The sequence below is a fragment of the Colletes gigas genome, unplaced genomic scaffold (assembly GCF_013123115.1).
Source record: "Colletes gigas isolate AHSC1104 unplaced genomic scaffold, ASM1312311v1 Colletes_gigas_Sc00074, whole genome shotgun sequence".
NCBI classification, from domain to species: domain Eukaryota; kingdom Metazoa; phylum Arthropoda; class Insecta; order Hymenoptera; family Colletidae; genus Colletes; species Colletes gigas.
Genome location: NW_025106703.1, coordinates 271028 through 290756, shown reverse-complemented (window position 1 = coordinate 290756; position 19729 = coordinate 271028). Strand labels below are relative to the sequence as shown.

Here is a 19729-nt window from a genome sequence, read left to right as displayed (position 1 = left end):
GATCATTACGGATCTAACGATACGCGTTGTGGATCAAAACGGACGATTGCTGGATTTTCGAGGTGAAGAGATTACCATCAGACTGCACGTGCGACGACGACGACGATAATACCTGTGGTGCGAACGAATGAGATGCTTGTGTTGAACGACTCCAGAAACACGTTTCTTCCAAACGAAATTGTCTACAACAACAACAACAACAACAACAACAGCCCTGAGTACGCTAAAACGAAGAGGCTCAGTGCTGCAAACATTGCATTTTTGAAATCATTGGGATTCATTGTGCGCATTTAAGTTGAAAATGGCTGACATTCTAAGCATTGGAGGGAAGCCGACGTTTGATGATCGCATTGTTAAGCTCGAGACTCACACATACAACCCATACGTTAACACAACGTTTGGACACAGTGATGAGATAAGAATACCTATACAACAGCAAGATTTATACACATTGCCGTGTGAAAGTTTCCTCTACGTGGAGGGGAAATTGACGATACATAAGCCAAATGATGCTTCAACGGTGATGTTGGGAAATAATTGCATGGCGTTCATATTTGATGAGATTCGATATGAGCTGAATGGTGTGGAGATTGATCGCAACAGAAACGTTGGAATAACTAGCACGCTTAAAAATTATGTATCACTGACATCCGATGAAGACAAAAATATGGAGAATGCTGGATGGGGCTTGAAACGACGCGATGAGTTGGTAGTGAAAAATCATTTCAATTTTTGCGTCCCGCTCAAATATTTGCTGGGATTTTGCGAGGACTACAAACGCATGGTTATTAATGCGCGTCACGAATTGATTTTAATACGATCGCGCAACGATAACAATTCTCTAATTGGGTCTCCAACGTTGGAACCAGAAATTGAATTACTTAAAGTGCAATGGCGGATGCCTCATGTGACGCTAAACGATGTTAATAAGCTATCGCTGCTACATGCTTTGGAAAGTGGGCAAAACCTGAGCATTAGTTTTCGCTCGTGGGATCTGTACGAGTATCCTCTCTTACAGAGCACCACCAAGCATTCGTGGGCCGTCAAGGCAGCCGCACAGCTGGAGAAGCCGCGATATGTTCTCTTTGCTCTACAGACTGCTCGAAAGAATGTGATGACCGAAGATGCTACTCGGTTTGACCACTGCAAATTGACCAATGTAAAACTGTTTCTCAACTCGGAATTTTATCCGTACGATGACATGAACTTGGACTTTGACAAGAATAGACACGCCATCTTGTTTAGCATGTATACGCATTTCCGTAAATCGTATTACGGACATAGTTGCAACGAGGCATTATTCACCGTTGCCCAATTTTTACAATTTGGCCCCCTCGTGGTGATTGACTGCTCGCGACAAAATGAGTCGATCAAGAATAGCACCGTGGACGTGCGCATAGAATTCGATTGTAAAGAGAATGTGCCAGCAAATACTACGGCCTACTGTCTCATTTTGCATGATCGGGTGGTTGAATACAATCCGCTGACAAACGTGGTGCGCAAAATCAATTAAATCCCAACGCTACTTACTTGCCCTCTCGTGTGCCAAATTCGTACAAATTTTCATCATGAAAATCGAGATGCTTTACGAGAAAGACCGCATTCTCCCGCCTGTCTTGGAAGTGAGCGGATCTCTAAATTGTTCCGATAATGACCGTACCAACATTTGTTGACCTGCAAGGGTTCAGTGTTGATGGAAGATTTGTTGTGAAGGAAGTGGCTGTCCTACGAAAAGGAACAATTCTCTCGCATTATATATTTGGGAGTTCGATGCCGCAATATCTTCTTACGAAATCTGACAAATCATGCATCCGGTGGTTGACGGCAAAACATCACGGACTACGGTGGGAAGATGGAGACGTTCCGTACAGTATGGCTAAACAGCTAATTACGAAAGCTGTTGTCGATGAAGAAGATGACGCACCGCATATCGCATATGTTAAAGGGCTGCAGAAACGAGACTGGCTTGCGGATTTCCTCGATGAAAATGCGCGAGCGAGCGTGATCATTGAGACACTGGACATGGACTACGAGGATACCATATCTCTAAAAAAGCTAAATGCACTTAATACCTTACGATGTGACAGACACGCAAAGCATTGTGCCATGCAAAATGTATTTAAAATATTCAACTGGTGGTCTAAACGCCAGAGAGAAATGCGTAAATAAATATAATCAATTTTTAATATATAAAAAATTTTGTTTCTTCACCCTCCCCAACCTAACCTCCTGCACATGATGTACGCTAGATTAAGACTATAGTTATAATTACTATTATGTAGAAGCGGTTCAATATGCGATCAAAGTGGTATGATAGACGTTTGATAGACGTTTGATAGATGTTCAGAGTGGTTCAATACACATTCGATACATGATCAAAGTGGTACGATAGATGTTCAAAGTGGTATGACAGATGTTCGATACGCGTTCAAAGTGGTATGATAGAGGTTCGAAGTAATTTTAATCCGTTGGACGCAGCGTGTCGCGAACACGATATTGCATATTCGCTTAGCAACGACTTCGTCGAAAGGCACGTAGCAGATAACGTACTCGCTGACAAAGCGCGAAAACGCATCGTTGCGCGAGACTCGACTCGACTCTGGATGAAAGAGGAACTGCATTTTTTCGAGTAAATTTTCGCATTTAGTATACAGTATGAAACTATTTATTTCTTGTGTTTCGCAATGATATTAACCATTTTCTATAACGCGTTTTGCAAGAGTTTGACCAAACCTAACCACAGTGAACTATAAAAATCTGAATTTATACGAGTACTAGAATAATAAATAGAAAGAATAGATTTACGAGCCGAATGATGTGTTGTTTTTTTTCGCTAGCTGTAAATATTTTCTTAGGAGAACATTATGTAATTCTTTTTTTTTTTAGATCTCATCAAACGTACCGAGAACGCCGAAGACAATAAAAAAATGCCTGTGGGTGTAGAAAAAAATTTTCGGGGGTCATCCCCTCCCTCGGTTCGGTATGAAAAGTTTTCGGGGATCATTCCCCCCCCTCTTAAAAAATTTCCGACGGCGGGCCAGGTCTGGAGAGGTCTCCGCGGCGGCTCGGCCTGGACTAATCCCCTGACATCCCCCACTCCGCGGCTCGTGTCCGCGCAACCACTCTTCCACTCCCCACAGGCCCCGCGCCTAAAGTTCTCCGTGCCGCACTCCCCCGCGCGCCCTACCTTCCCCTCGCCGCACGCTCCCCTCATTGCCCCATGGGTTAGAATCCCCATAGCTATACTACTAACGGTCAGCGTCACTGCTGCCGTTTTAGGGGGGCGCCCTGGTCGCATCTTCGCGGCCTTTCCATTGGCCGCGGGCGGCGAGGTAGCAGGTCGCGGCTGCGAGGCCTTCCTCGCCGCCCTCTTCGCCTTCCGCCCTATCACCTCGCTCCACGACACCCCCCCTTGGGATGGTGCCGCAGAGGACGCGCGCACCGGGGCCGCGGGTACACTACCCCCCTGGGGGGCCGCGACCCGCGGCACCGGAACGGCCACGGTGGGTGGAGCCTTCCCTCCCCCCACCTTTGCCTTCCCCGCCGGAACCGACTTTGGTCGGGGAGGCACCGCCTTCTTGTTGCTGACCGCACCTCCGTGGAGGAGCTCCTCCCGGAAGGCGGCCAGCTTACTATCCATCATGTTCCCGATCCTCCTCAGAAGTTCGTCCTCTGAGGAGAATGGGGAACTCTGCGCGGGCGGAGTGCGGGTGGAAGGTCCCCGCAACACCGCCGCCGCACTCCGCTTTTTTTCCACGACTGTGGGTCGTGGTGGTGGAGGTGGAGGAGGAGGGAGGATAGGAGGGAGGGCTGCGCTGTTCCAGCGCGCCTCTGCCCTCATCCTCCCCCGTCGCTCCTCCTCCACCTGGAGCTGTAGCCGGGCATTTCGCCCGCTCAGCTCCTGCGCCGCCTCCCCCATATTTTGCGCAGCCTCTCGCAGGGCCTCAGCCACGCTGCTTTTCTGCCCCTTTAGAGAGCAGGCTGCGGCAACCTTCTCGACCCGCCTCAGGGACGAGGAGATCCTCTCGGATATCTCCTCGGTTACCTCGTCCCTGAGGCAACTCACCATCACGACCGGGTTCATCGCCCGGTCCACTCCGTCGACGGCCTGCCCCGTCCGCTTCCTCTTGGAGCCTATGTGGCTCCTCGTGGAGGAGAAGGACGAGACTGACGCAGTCTCGTCGTCCTCCTCCACCTTCCACGAAGCCAGGCCAGGCGCTGAGTGAGGCGCGAGCACCGTCACTCCAGCCCCAGCACCGTCTTCGTCCTCCCCAACCGAAACAACCCGTCCCATCCCCGTTTTAATTTGTGAATCCATATAATTCCCACGCGTAGGTCGGAAATAAAGGTCCACCCGGGCAGAGCCGCCTTACCCGGGTAAGCCTAATACTCCGGGGGTTCGGCAGGTGCCCCGGAGGTGGTCGCTTGGGATTGGGCCTTCTCCCCCAACCATGCATCCCATCGCCGCGCACCATAGCTTAAGATTGGAGGGCGATTTTATAGAGTCGCCATACTCTTGGCCCAGGCGGTTAAGCCAAGGCCCCCGCTTCTCCTGCCGTCACGTATCATTCACAAAACCAAAAAAGGAATTGTGAATGGGTCGTCGTGACGACCAACAGGAGGCTTACGGTGTGATTAGCTTCAGGTACCTCGGGGTCGCTACGCCCCGTACTGCGGCCGACGATTGCCGGACACAGCCCCTGAGGGGACCCTCGGTGGCCTGGTGCGGCCATTAGCTGCCGGCCGCCGAGGGGTAGAAACGGGGTCGCGGGCGGTTGCGAGTTGGGGCTCGCAGCCGCCACTAGACGCGGCCCCGGGACGGATGGCGGCAGGACGAAGTGGCCTCGTCCTGCCGCTATGGGACAGGGCGATTGCCGGGGGGCCGTTTGTCCCCCCGCGGGTGGGCGCAAAGCGCGGGCACGGGGAGGATACCGGAAGTATGCTTCGAGCGATTCCCGGTATCCTCCTAAATCGTGCGGAAGGGTCACCGTGGGGTTTTTAGTGGGTAGGTCCCGCGCCAGTGATAATGGGCGCGGGGAATCCCACACACCGCTCCCGCCTCTCCCCAAAGAGGTGGGAGGGAGTCTATCGAAGATTTTCCCCACGACAAAAAAAAAAAAAAAAAAAGGTCCTCTGGATTGATATATATCCTCTAGTCTCTTCCACATCTGGTGGGACGTGTCACAGGACTTCACTTGCTTTAATTCAGAAGAACTTATCGATAGTATAATATCCGACTTAGCTTTCTCGTCGTTTCTTTTCCAATTCTTGTACGCCGTTTCCGATGCTGCATTGTTTTCAATCCGTTCCGGCACTATACATTTACGACTAACGTAAATCCACGAGTCATTTTTACTAAGAAAGCTCGCCACTGCATTTTCCACGTGTCATAATTATCACGCGTTAGACTTTCGATCCGAGCGAAGTTTGACGCGATCATTTTGCTTTGTCTTTTCGTACTACTCACTTAACCACGAAAAGCACGTGTTCGGATTCCACGTTTCACTTTTATTGTCAATCGCGATATTCCTCCTGGGCCCATAACCTGATAACAGGAGTCGAGGTGCGAGTGGAATATAATGACACAGAAGGTTAAATGGCACATTAAGATATATTCTATAACTGTTTGCACATGAAGGAATTCAGCGTAGTGTTCCGCTCTCCCTATGACGAGAAATGTATTAAGAAGTAGAGGGGGAGACTGGACACGGCTGCCAACTGCTACACACGCGTCGCACGGCGGTAACAGTATTTAAGGGTTATCCTTGGTACGCCAAATTTACGTGCTGCTGCCCTTATTGGTGTTTTGTACAACCGAACATCTTCAATGGCTGCCTTCATCGTCTCTTCAGAATAATTTCTAAAGGAGCCCTTGAATTTTTAATTTTCCGTTGATATTTATAATATCACGCACATGGTTGTTTTAAAAAAAGTGGACACTGGTCAATACTTGACCGTGAATGCAATCAATAGTTGACCATGTGGTCATTCTCTAAAACACAGCATGATAAAAAATTTAAAATTATATTTTGTACTCCTAACAATGTTAGATATAAAAATGATACATTATAAATCGTAAACAAATTTAAATGAGTCACGTCAGTAATTGGCCACGCCTGTCAACTTCTGAACATTGTTCAAAAACAATATTCAGTATTTGACCCCCTAATATGAAGGAGTGAGAGGGGTGTGGGGGTGGCAATCATCCTCCATAGTCACACTTTTAATATCTTCGTTTATTATTTGACCAAATGCTTATATTGATTAACAAATTGTCGATGGTCTCGTGGTACGCTCGACTCAACGACCTTTTCACGAATCCATCTCGGGCGAGCTATCCGGGTCCTCTTAGGCGCTCGCGCGCATGCCGGGTGGGGGTAGTTGGGCAGGTAGTCGTGCTCGGTGGCGCGGCCCAGGTTGTTGGCGGCCCTGATGTTGTACTCGCCGATAAATATACTATTGTTTTTGTGGTTAGAATAACAAAAACGATGCATTTATCACTTATAAAATTCTGTGAGAATTTAAAAAGTAAATAATTTAGTCGTGGAAGTTCACAACGTATGGATTTTTTACCTGAACCGTACTACAGCTGTTCTCAACAGAAACATTAAGGAAATAGAAATATGTATGTAGGATCATACGGATCAAGGACTGACAAAAACCCGTTGGTATTTTAACGAACGAATATATTTAACAGAAAAGAACGATAATTTACAGGAATGCTTCGACGTGCGCTTCTCTACGTCTCGACGAGAACTGCCCGATGCCGAACGTTTCTTCAACTCGTCGGCTCGTCCACGTTGTCCTTTATCGCAACGGTCGGGCCACCTGGATCCCCGCGAGTCTTTTATTCTCGCCGCCAAACATCCAACAATGTCGTCGAATGTTCGCGGAACGGAGGCACACGGAAACGAGAGCTTGTCTTTTACACGCGGCACTATGATTCACTCTTGTTTTATTGTAATTATTCTTCGACACGTACTGAACCCACAACCGGCCGTCCTGCTCGGGTATCGTCCTCGATACCTCCCGGCTTAATCTTCCAGATGGTCGTTAACATCCAGAGCGTTATCTTCATCACTGTTATTAAACACCTCATTCAAATCGGCTAATCTCATCCATGGTTTCATTAGGTCAGCTGCTGAACTTGTTTTGTTTGGGCCCTCATGATCTCCCACCTTCTCTACAATGTATCGGTCGTTCCTCATTGCGCTCCTTATTTTGTAAGGTCCTAAAAATTTCGGATGCAATTTCGCACCTCCCCCAAATTGCGTCCTTTGAATGGCTACCATGTCATCGACTTTAAATTTTCCTGCTGGTTTCCTCTTCTTATCGTACGTCTTCTTATTCTCTCTCTGGACGTCGAGAATATTCTTCCTAGCTTCGTCTCGTAAATTAGTTCGTTTTTCTTGGTATACCTTAATAAATTCCTCTTCTATCAGCTCTCTCAACTGCTGGTCATCCTTCAACTTCATTTTCTCTCGAATCATTAACTCAAAAGGAGTCATCTGCGTGCTCCTATTAAATGTTGAATTCATAAATTGTTGCACCTGATCCACGTGTTTCCACCATTCCATAGGATTGGATATCGCCATCTTGGTCAACATGGGGATGATGACGCGGTTCATCCTTTCAACCTGCCCGTTTCCCCTCGGAACGCCTGTAGTGATTAATACATGCTCGATGTTTTCCGTTGCGCAATACTCCTTAAACACATTAGCGGTGAACGCTGTTCCCCGGTCCGAAATTATGCGTCTAGGATTCCCGAAAACGGTCGCCTGCTTCTTCAATTTATCGACAACTTCGTTTGCAGTCGTCGACTTCGTCGGGTAGATCCATACAAACTTCGTGAATGCGTCCACAACTACAAATAAATGGTTGTATGCTTTCCTCGTGGACGGCATTGGCCCTAGATGATCCACGTGATATGTGTCCAACGGTGTAGCTCCTTTCTCGATTGGATTTAGTAGTCCATCGCTCTTTCCGTATTTTCTTTCTGCCAGCAAGCACTTGACACAATTCCCAAGCACCTTCTGAATTTTCTGTCGCATATTAGGAAACCAAAATTCTCGTTTTAAAGCAAATTCAATTTTTTCCATGCAAAATGTCCTTGCTCGTGTGCCTGCTTTATTACATCGTACTGCATAGTTTTTGGTATCACCATGAGATCGACTCCACCATCTTCTCGGTACAAGATTCCTCGTTTCGACATCGAAAAGTCCGTGTTTCGTCCGGCTTGAACAGCGTCGATCGTCTTTTTTAATTCAGGATCGTCTTGCTGAGCTTTTTGAATTGTTTCAATTAATCCGTCTCGGCCTTCCTGCACTATAAAGACTTCAACAGGATTCCTGCTTAGTGCGTCCACGTGGCGCATCGATGCTCCTGGTCGATGCTCGATTGCGTAATCAAACTGATCGATTAAAAGCGCCCAATGCGACACTCTCAAACATAAGTCCCTTTTCTTCATCGTTAACACGAAGGCTTTGCAGTCCGTCACTATTTTAAACTTTACGTCGAGTAAGTGTACGCGAAATTTCTTTAGAGCTTTAACCACAGCCAAAATTTCCAATTCGTAGCTCGTGTATCTCTCTTCGGCGGGTGTCGTCTTCCAGCTGGCGTAATACACCGGATGCAACTTACCGCTTTCTGCATCTTTTTGAAGCAGCACTGCCCCAAGTCCACCCATGCACGCATCTGTGTGCAGCTCCGTCTCCGCTCCGACTCGATACAGCTTCAACACTAGTTCTTCAGTTAGCGCCGACTTTAAACTGTCAAACGCCATTTGTTGCTCCGTCCCAAATTCAAACTTTGCACCATTTCTTAACAGTTGGGACAACGGCCGGGCACGCACGGAAAATTGGGGAATAAACTTCCGGAAATACCCCGTGAGTCCCAAAAACCTCTGCAGTTGTTTTATAGTTCTGGTTAGCGGGAACTTCGACACTGCCAACGTCTTTTTTGGAGAGGGTTGTATCTGACCCGCCTCCACTATGTATCCTAAATACTCTACTTTATCCACTAGCAATTCACACTTCTTCCAATTGATTTCTAAACCGAACTGACTCGCCGTTTGCAACACAGTTTTCAGTTTCTCTAAACCTTCACGTTCGCCTTTCGACTGAATGATTAAATCATCGAGATAAACTAACACCACACCACTTGCTATCAGCGGACGAAAGATTGCACGTATGTGTCTCTGAAAAACAGCCGGCGAGTTGCACAATCCGAATGGCGTCTTTAAAAATTCATAATGTCCATCGGGGACCACAAACGCCGTATATTTTACACTGCCTTCCTCAACCGGCACATGGAAAAAACCGTCTTTTAAATCTAACGTGGAGAATAATGTTGCATCTTGCAGTCGATCCAGCTGGTCCTCAATTAAAGGCAAAGGGTTTCTGTCCTTGAGAATCTTCTTATTCAGAGCTCGATAGTCGACACACAGTCTCGGTTGTCCATTCTTTTTTGTGACCAGCACAATTGGACTAGCAAAATCCGATACACTCGGTCTCACTATTCCGTCATCCATCCACTTATCGATGATTCCGTTCACCTGCTTCTTCTGCTCGGCTGATAGTCGCCGAGGGTTCTGGAACACGGGGGCATCGTCTTCGAGTACTATACGCATTTCTACTCCTGTATGTTTAGTATACGTCGGCGTATAATTTTCGATGATTTCTTTCACCTCTGATTTAATTTCAGGATCGGCTATATGTTGGATTTCGACGTTATGTTCATCCTCCGGTTCCTCATAAGCATTAATCGCTAATACCTTCCAGTCACCTTCCATCAACTGCGTCTCTTCCGATTCCATTTTTACCAGCGTCGCTTGTCTGTGTCTCGTACGCACTTCAACATAATCTGATAATTCTCCGCCGACCAGCATGTCGTGACTCAGGAAGTCATCCGGCACGACGTCAAAATTGAAATTAAATGACAAACCATCGATCACAACTTCTGCTCGAAAGCGTCCCAACGTGCGTCGATTCACAGTACCTACTCCGTCGAAAGAAATGGTTTTGCGTTCGAGAGGCGGCGCCCCAAGTTGTACATAAAAGCTGGATCGCACTAGATGTATATCGCTGCCTCCATCCAACACGGCCGTCACTTCCTTATTTAAAATTTTTACCCTTTGGTACGTCTTCTTATCAGTTGATGTCAGCAAGTCACACCGTGGTTTCTCCATTCCTTCCTTCCTTCCTTTGTTCGCACCATGAGACTTGGTACATTTTGACGAAACGTGTCCGAATTCGCCACATCCGAAACACTTTGGACCTTTAACTTTATGCGGACAGTACAGACTTATGTGCGTCTTACTTCCGCAATTAAAGCAATGCTTGGGTTTTTCATCGCTTTGCGCCTGAGCTGGTCTCTTCGCATTTTCATACTTCTGGATTCTTGCACTTGTCTTCAGTCTGGAATTATTCTTTAGCGTCTCGTACTGATTTAATTTCTTCCTCAGCTCCTTCACTGTAGAGGCGGTGTACAAAATCGTTTTGCTTACTTCATCGTCTTCAATCCCGTCAATTATATATTGGATTTTTGCTTCTAGTTCAATTTCTGCGTGGCTGGCCATTTCCAAAACGCGATACACATACGCTTGGTACGACTCATCGTGCTTCTTCTTCACCTTACTTAATTGGTCGTAAACTTGCTTACTATTTACTGTATTTGAAAATTCTTTGACGAGCTCTTTCCTCAATTTGGTCCAGGTTTTCGCATGACATTCGAAATTGACAAATAACTTCGCCGTGCCCTTTAACAACCGTTTACAGTATATAACTTTCTGAGTTTCCGACCAATCACACATCTCTGCCGTTTCTTCAAACATTACAAACCATCTGTGAATGTTCTCGCTTCCATCGCCACTAAAAGTTTCTAACGCATCTTCAACATCTTTGAAAATCCAGCATCTCGAGAGTGCTTACGATTTCCCACGTCGTTTCTTCTGGAATGTTTCACTACTTTTCCCTCTTCTTCGTCCTCAGCGTCATCTTCATTGTCGTCATTTTCTTCACCGTCGTCATCCCCGTCTTCGTCGTCATCGTCTTCGTAGGCTGCCTTCAGCCTCCCCATCAACTCGGCCTTCTTACCTGTCACCTTCAGGCCCAAGGCACGTAGTCTCGTCTTGACTTCGTTTTTAGAGAGCGCGTCGAAATCTTCTTCGCCACCGTCATCATTTCCAACGTCTGCCGCCGTCTCTCCACCGCTTTTCGTCTTTTCCGCATTCTGCATGGTACTCCTCAGTCTAACGGCCCGCACGACCTTAGACCCTTTTTTCGAACAGCCAAGCTCCTGCAGCTTGTTTCGCAGCTTCTCGGTCGTCATCGATTCGCCAGCGGGAACAGCTTTCTCATTCGAAGACTGCATTTTGGCAAGTCTTCTTTTGTCAGCTCCTTCAGGATGGGTGCCGCTTTTTCTTTCACAGCTTTAACGGACTCAAATCTTGTTCCTTTTAATGCACATTTTACCTTAGGAAATAGATAGATCAGAGGAAGCTGCTTGCTATTGCCATATACCATTCCGAATTGGTAAATAAATGCTTAGTTATTTTACAGGGTGTCCACGCTAAAGTGAGACAGTTGCGATATTTCAATAACTATTAATCATACGAAAAAATTGTTTATATGTAAATTGCAGGATAAAATAGGATCTCTATTTTGGCGTAAACGAAAATTTTGTTTATGTTATTAATTAAAAGATATGATGGTGAAGTTTCGCTTTTTAAATGGAACTGTATATATTTTTTGGATCATGCGATAGTGCTTTTCAAAACGAATTCATCAAGCTGCAATTTATTCACCCGATTTTTATTAGTTTTCAAGATATAAGGCTTGGAAATTTACTGATTTTCAGCGAAGACCTATTGTTGCGCTGTTTGACTCTGCCTGTTGAAACCGATAGCAAGGATCTAGCTCGGAACGGCAGGCCCGAAGAGTAAGAAACATGGAAAGTATTGTCCATCACGGTTCAAGTTTTCCGCATCGAGGATGAAGTCGTTAATAATTTGGATACAACTCATAATAACACGGAACTAATTGACACAAAGCTAGAAACAAGAAGTTTTATTTAACAGAGCACAATTTGTACGTTCGCTCACTACAAGGCCTCACGTAGTTCTCCTCTTTTAAATCGTTGCTGGTTCCTCTGGCAACCGGAAGGTACGGGATCTCGCTTCCGCTCGTTCGAAGGAGCAGCTTCACATCGTTGCGGAACAGCCTTCACGTTTCCGCAACGATGCATCTTCAGTCCGTCGCAACAATACTTTCCATATTTCTTACTCTTCGGGCCTGCCGTTCCGAGCATAGACCCTTGCTATCGATTTCAACAGGTGGAGTCAAACAGGGCAACAATAGGACCGCTTTTATGACTTGCCACTCAAGCCAAGATGTCTCCGCCGAAAATCAGTAAATTTCCAGGCGTTATATCTTGAAAACTACTAAAAATCGGATGAATAAATTGCAGGTTAATGAATTCGTCTTGAAAAACACTATCGCATGATCCAAAAAAAAATATATAGTTCTATTTAAAAAACGAAACTTCACCATCTTATCTTTGAAATTAATAATATAAACAAAATTTTCGTTTACGCCAAAATAAAGATCCTATTTTATCCTGCAAATTTTCATATAAACAATTTTTTCGTATCATCAATAGTTATTGAAATATCGCGACTGTCATACTTTAGCGTGGACACCCTGTATGAAACAATGCTAGTAGTGGGAATGTAAAAAGCGAATCCTACATTTTCAATTAGTTGAAATATGGTTAATGTTAAAATAGGTGCGAGTCAGTCAGTGGTTTTTCCCGTGACCCGATCCTCACCCTTTAACGGTGAGTCCGAATTCCCAGGGATTGGAAATATGGGAGAAAGTGAATCGTACACTTATAGATTTCTGTCACCTAGTCAAAGGACTAGACCGTTTATTTAAAATGAAAATTCAAAAGAAAAGCAAAATTAAATAAACAAAAGAAAAGAACTTTAATTATTAATCATTAAGTATTTAAAATTGCCAGGAAAAAACCGAGCCAGTTGTGGTGCTTGTAAAAAAACCTGGCTGCTGCCTGTTTAGCCGCAATGGCTCTCGTCTCGGTGTTCTGTAACAGAAGAAAGACCGAAATTCGGCTGTAAACACCTGAGAACGCTCGTTGCGTTGTCTGATTCGCTCTAATCCACACGCTCCTTACTCCGTTTATGGTAAACAGGAGCGGGATTCTTACACCGCTATACGCAGCTGTATTAGTGGGCTGTATGATTGTGTACGTTTCCTTTAAAACCAGGAAACGTTTGATTGCAGGTTTGGGAAGGCGAGATTCAATCTCGATTCTTTCTCGACTGCAGGTCTCGACTGTCGTAGGAGAGGGTAACAGATGGAGGTTGTAATTCTCCAAATGTTGCCTACTCCTCGGCTTCTCACCGTTCTCGTAATGCGTACGGGCACGGTGTGATACAGTACCTTAACAGCGCAGGCATCGACTAACACTTAAGGTACGTTCTCCGCGGTGCTATTTGAGCGTTGTTCAACGATCAGTATCCGTAGACACTGACGATAATGGAACAGCGCTCTAGCTGGTCACCGGATGTCGGGAACTCAAGGGTTGTCCCGAACACCGACTGGAGGACGGCAAGTCCACCTAAGGAATACGCCAATAAGGCCCTTATAGGTGGGGGTTTAACCGTTCGACAGTCAAGGGAGGTTCGAGAGTCAAACTCGATACCTCGGACACGACCTCTGATTGCAGCGATACGTGCCTGTATTCAGACTGAGGTGGATCGTAGTCACTGCAGAAATAGAAATCTCGGATAATAATCCACAAGATTTTACAGTCTCGTTGATCTCGTCGTATGCCGACTTGATCTTTTTAAATTGTAAACGGCTGCGGAAGTATTCACGGTATGGAATTGTTTTCCAATCCGTTTTCGTATAGAACTTCCTGTCCATGTTTACAATTTCTTCGAAAGTTCGAGTAACTCGAAACTATTCGGAAGTCTTGGAAATTACGGTGGAGCAGGATCATATGCCCATCTGCTCACTGCCGGTTCCAAATTAAGAGTGACGATCTAGCACGGATAGTCAAATTCGGAGGGGAGAAACCTCCGACTAGCGACGCTGTAGACGTTTTGAGTTCATCTTTGTCCAACTTATTATTGTCGTACCTTTTCTCAGGGTCGGCGCAAGGCAGGTTCAGCGCGTTCGCCGGAACCTGGCCCCGCGTTTTGAGAGGCCCCGCGGTCTACGAAAATTACCCAATTAAAAAACACCGATTTTGATTAACTTTTTACAGAATGATGATACCATTAACAGATGCAAGACATTTTCTTTAGTAGCTGTGTTTTTGCGACACTTCGTGGTGAGACACGAACCGTGGCAGCTCGCGCTTACAAGGGTCGTAAATCCTTGACTCCGTTTGTACGACACCGCGTTGTTATCGTACCCTACCACGTACTACCGAGGAAGGGATATTGGAAAATGAAGTTGATCGAATTAACAGTTAACTATTTAATTGACAAGAATTTGGAGTTGTGTGTGTTAAAGTTAGACAGTGATTTACGGTGAACGTTTTGATGCGACTTGGATAGGCGCTCGAAGATGTCTGACCTCTCTTTTTCTGTCCCGACGTGACGTAGCATTTTGTTTAAATTCGGAAAATTAGGGGATGATTTTCGGCTTCTAATTGGTGCCTCCTTCCAGCCAATTGAGTATTTGAAAGATTTCACTGCGGCCTCCCAAAGCCCGCCAAAGTGAGGCGTGTGCGGTGGCATGAAATGCCATTCTATTGCTCGGTTATTGAGAAATGACTGTACCTTGTCCTGGTGATCCTTCGAGTTTATGAGTTCACGAAGTTCTCGTAACTCATTGTTAGCGCCTACAAAATTTGTACCGTTGTCCAAATACAGGTTTGTGCAGAACCCTCGCCGAGCTACGAACCATCTTAGAGCTGCAATAAATGCTTCGCTCGTGAGATCGCTCACTAGCTCCAGGTGAACTGCCTTAACTGCGAAACATACGAAAACGGCAACGTATGTTTTAATGCGGTTGCGATTTCGGTGGCGTTTTTCCTTTATATGGAATGGCCCGCAATAATCCACTCCAACGTTAGTGAACGGACGAGTTTCGGTTACCCTAGCTGCAGGCAAATTCCCCATTATGTACTCGACCGGCGGTGGTCGAACTCTGCAGCAGCGTATGCAATCCTTTATGACCCTCCATACCTGGCTGCGTCCATCGATGGGCCAGTAGCCCTTCCTGACCGCGTAGAGCGTGGCTTGAGTTCCTGCATGTAGGTGCATTTGATGCTCGTTTCTGATTATGAGTGCGGTGATTGATGATTTCGGTAAGATGATTGGGTGTCTCTGAGTAAATGGCATTGCTGAATGTAGTAAGCGTCCTCCTACTCGCAGGATCCCATCCTTGTCGATGAATGGATTCAATTTTTGAAGTTTACGTGTGATACCTGACAGTTTTTCTTTACGGATAGATTGCAGTTCGCCGGCGAAGTGCTGTTGCTGTAATAATTTGATTAATCTACTGCGCGTATGTAGTAGTTCTGGTGTGGTGAGTGTGCCCTTCGTGCATTGTTTTGGTCTCCACCGCAAGCATCTGGCGACAACGCGCACAAGTTTATCTCACGAGGAATACCTATCGAAGATGCTGGAATCCATGGTGTTTGTAACTAAACAGATGACTCTCTTCTGGTCGGGTATATCGTTGATGGCCGGGTTGTCCCACGTTGGCCAGAGTGTTTGATTTTTTGTTAGCCACGATGGACCATGATGCCAGATGGATGGCTGGAGAAATTCCTCTGCCGTCTGTCCTCGCGAGATAATGTCCGCAGGATTATCCGTGGTTCTAACGTGGCGCCAATTGGTGATGCTAGTTTTCTGCTGAATTTCTGATACTCTATTGGCGACGAAAGTTTTTAAGGTATTCGGAGGCGTATTGAGCCAATGGAAGGCTATCGTTGAATCGGTCCAGTAGAAGCTGTCATTGATTGGGATATGGAGAGCTTGTTTGACGGTCTTGGCTAGTGATACGAGTAGCAGGGCTCCGCACAGTTCCAGATGAGGGATTGTCTGTTGTTTCAATGGAGCTAGCTGGCGTCGCAAAAGCCATGTAGCTCGAGTTTTTCTGCTGACTCGATGATGGCCTTTCGTGGGAACGTGACGTTGTTCAAAAGTTGTAGTTGTAAATAATATCTCTGCCATTCATTGTGGATGCTTGCTGGTAGAGATTCGTCCCAGTCTAGTTTAATGGACCAGATTTTTTGAAGTAAAATCTTCGCTGTGATGATAACCGGTCCCAGAAGACCTAGTGGGTCCTAGATTTTCGCTATTTCTGAGCTTATCGTCCGCTTTGTGATACGTCCGATAGGAGTGGTTGTCTTGACTGCGTAGTGAATGGAGTCGTTGGTGGAGTTCCAGAATATTCCAAGTGTTTTGAGGGTTGAGGATTCTCCGATCTCCAGGTTGCGATTCAGGTCCTGTTCTGCCAGACCATGTAACAGATCCCTGTCATTCGAGGCCCATTGTCTAATATTTAGACCGGCTCGTTTTAGCACGAGGGTTAATTCTTCCCTTAGCCTCAAGGCTTCTTCTTTTGTTGAGACTCCGGTTAACGCGTCGTCCACGTAAAAGTCCCGTTGAATAATTTTCACTGCGTTGGGGTAACGGTGTTCTTCGTCTTCGGCTAATTTATTGAGGCAACGGATAGCTAGGTATGGGGTGGGTGATAACCCGAATGTAATGGTATTGAGTTCGTACATTTTTACCTGCCCATCGGCGTTGCGCCACAGGACCCTTTGATATTTCCTGTCCTCTGGGCCGACAAGAAATTGTCTATACATTTTTTCAATGTCACCCGTGATTACGTATCGGTGAATACGAAATCTTAATAAAATATACAAGAGATACTCCTGAATCTTCGGTCCTGTGTGTAAGGCATTGTTCAACGACATTCCTGTGCTGGTCTGAGCAGAACCGTCGAATACGACTCTTAGCTTTGTCGTCCGGCTGGTAGCTTTTATGACTCCATGATGTGGTAAATAATATCCGTGATGATCGATGTTGTCTGCCGTGACTTCAGACATGTGTCCGAGATCCAAATATTCTTGTATAACCGCACGGTATTGTTGCTGGAGTGATTGGTTTTGTTGCAGCTTTCGTTCTAATGAAACCAGTCGTTTCATCGCTTGTTGTTTCGATTCTCCAAGTTTGGCAATATTCTCATTGAAGGGTAGTGCGACGGTGTATCTTCCTTCTTGATTACGCGTGACGTTGGCACGGAAGTGTTCTTCGCAGATTTTCTCTGATTCGGGCAGATGCTGGACTTGCGGTCCCTCTTCGATTTTCCAGAATCGTGTGAGATCGTGTTGGAGATCAGCGATGTTGGTGTGGTAAGCGGTAGTTGGAGTTGGGGGTGAGTGTGGGACACTCCCCCCGATTACCTATCCAAACCTTGTTTTTTGTAAGTACAAGGCTGAACTCTCGGATGGAGTCAGATCAATTTGTCCCACACATAACAATGAAAGCGCTGACCCTGCACCTAATAATAAATCAATTGGCGCTGGTTGATGGAATTCTGGATCGGTCAGCCTGATGTACCTGGGTATGTTAATTGCGCGGCGATCAACCGGTTGATCGGGAATAGGCGAAGATATTTTAGGGATTGTTAAAAACGTTAATGTCCGTTCGTACGTGTTAATCCTAGATTGTATAGTAGCTACGACTGCGTGTTTCGATACAGTCGATAGTGTGTTGAGAGCTCCGACGGGGATGGCACAGTTTATTTTCCGAAGACCAAGCCGGTTTGCCAATTCTTCGGTGATAAAATTTGTTGTTGCGCATGTGTCGATCAATGTTCGACATTGCGCCGGCTGTTGTTTGCGATTTAAAATGTTAATTTTTGCCGTAACCAGAAGGTCATTTGTTATAGTATTAATAATGAATATGCCTTGAATGCCCGATCCCGTTGGAGTCTCTGACTGCCCTAGTCAATCTGACGTCGATGGTTGATACCTGGCCGGAGGGTTCCCTATTGTTGGAGGATTAGAATGCGGCGGCGTACTGTTTAGTAGCTGTTGCGCGGGCCATGTCCTGTGTAATAGCGTGTGATGTTTTTTGTTGCAACCCCGACATGATCCTGATGGGCATGAATCAATCGGATGGTTTTCCCGTAAACAGTTCGGACAAAGAGCTGCTTGTTCGATAATTTTTATTCGTTCGTGGACTGGTTGTGCTCGTAAAGTTGGGCAATATCGCGTTTCGTGGAACTCGTTGCAGATTGTGCATTGAGGTGCCTGGACTGAAATAAAAGCGTGACTTCGCGGTGCTGCGAATTTGGTGTTCCTATTGTTCTCGTAGGATCTTGCTGATGCTGCGGGTGGAGGCTTTGAGACCACGGCTGGAGCGCAGTTTGCTCGTTTCTCCAAAAATTCCAAAAGGCCAGTATAAGCTGGCATCTTCTTGTCCTTTAATGTTAACTCCCAGTGCCACGCTGTGTCCGTGTTTATTTTGGACAGAATTATCGATACGAGCAGGCTGTTCCACGACGCGATGTTTTCGCCAAGATTTTTTAACGCCCGGAGATGTTGGTTCACGGTGTCGACGAGATTGCCCAGTGCTTCTGGCGAGTCCCTTGTCAATTTCGGCATGTCCCGAATTGCGTCGCAATGGCTTAATAAAATTCGTCGCGTGCAGTCGAATTTTCCCTTCAATAACTCTAACGCGTCCGCGTAATTGGCGTCCGTGATGCTGAGGAATTGTATACATGCAGCGGCCTTTCCCGTCAATGTCGATCGTAAGTATTGTAATTTTTGAACCGGCGTGAGATCGTCGTTGCAATCGATCATTGAGCAAAATATATCGAGGTACGAGGGCCAATTATCGATTGTACCGTCGAAGGTTGGCAGTCGCATTTCTGGCAGTTTTATGGCCATAGGGGCCGTCGCGGAAGGTGCGGCTGATTCGACTGTGGCCCGTCGCATGCTGATTGCTGACCGTCCTCCGTCGATAAGGATCGCGGCGCGTGTTATGACAGCGTAGTACTGCTCTTGAATTTCATAACGACGTGGGGCTTCTGTTTCGTCTACTTCTTCGATCTCGAATTGGATATCGTCGAACCGCGCCCAGGTATCGTTTAACCCGTTCAAATGGGTTTGTATCAGCAGAACGTTCGGTCGTTCTGACTGTTCATGAATCTCAAGAAATTTCGTGAAGGCGGTAATTTGTCCGATGATGTTACCGCGTTTGCACCGTAGCGAGCTGAGATTTATTCCGTGCGAGGCGGAATGAGATTGAGTTTGATCTACCGATTTGTTTGGCATCGTGACTTGTGCTAGGGAAGGGTGACGGGAATTGGCGAAACAAAAACGAGCTTACCTTTGTTGCGCAGTCTGGATGCTGCGTTTAGCGGTCCTGTTGATTGACCCTTGGATTCCCTTGGAAGATGGGCACTGTTGTGCCCGAATAATGATCCTTCGCTTCTTGCGAAGGATTCACGCAAAAGGTTGCGTGTAGTTGTTAGCGTCTTTAAACGTTTGTTACACTCAATACTTGTTGCATATATTGTTCGTCACACTTAGTGTTAATTTTCACTTTGATGTTAGTTCTAAATCACTGTTCACTGACACCGAAATCCGGCTCGAAGGACCAATGCTTTTGCGACACTCCGCGGTGAGACACGAACCGTGGCAGTTCGCTCTTACAAGGGTCGTAAATCCTTGACTCCGT

General features: G+C 46.2%; 1 protein-coding gene across 1 annotated transcript; it reads left to right on the top strand.

The window, feature by feature from the left end:
- Nucleotides 1–301: 301 nt before the first annotated feature.
- LOC122403789 lies at nucleotides 302–1513 on the top strand. The gene has a single exon (XM_043407519.1). It carries the CDS (start codon nucleotides 302–304, stop codon nucleotides 1511–1513), a length of 1212 nt encoding a protein of 403 aa, XP_043263454.1.
- Nucleotides 1514–19729: the final 18216 nt, after the last annotated feature.

What these genes read in the sequence shown, in the direction of transcription:
- LOC122403789 (XM_043407519.1), top strand. Translation starts at nt 302, where the DNA reads ATGGCTGACATTCTAAGCATTGGAGGGAAGCCGACGTTTGATGATCGC.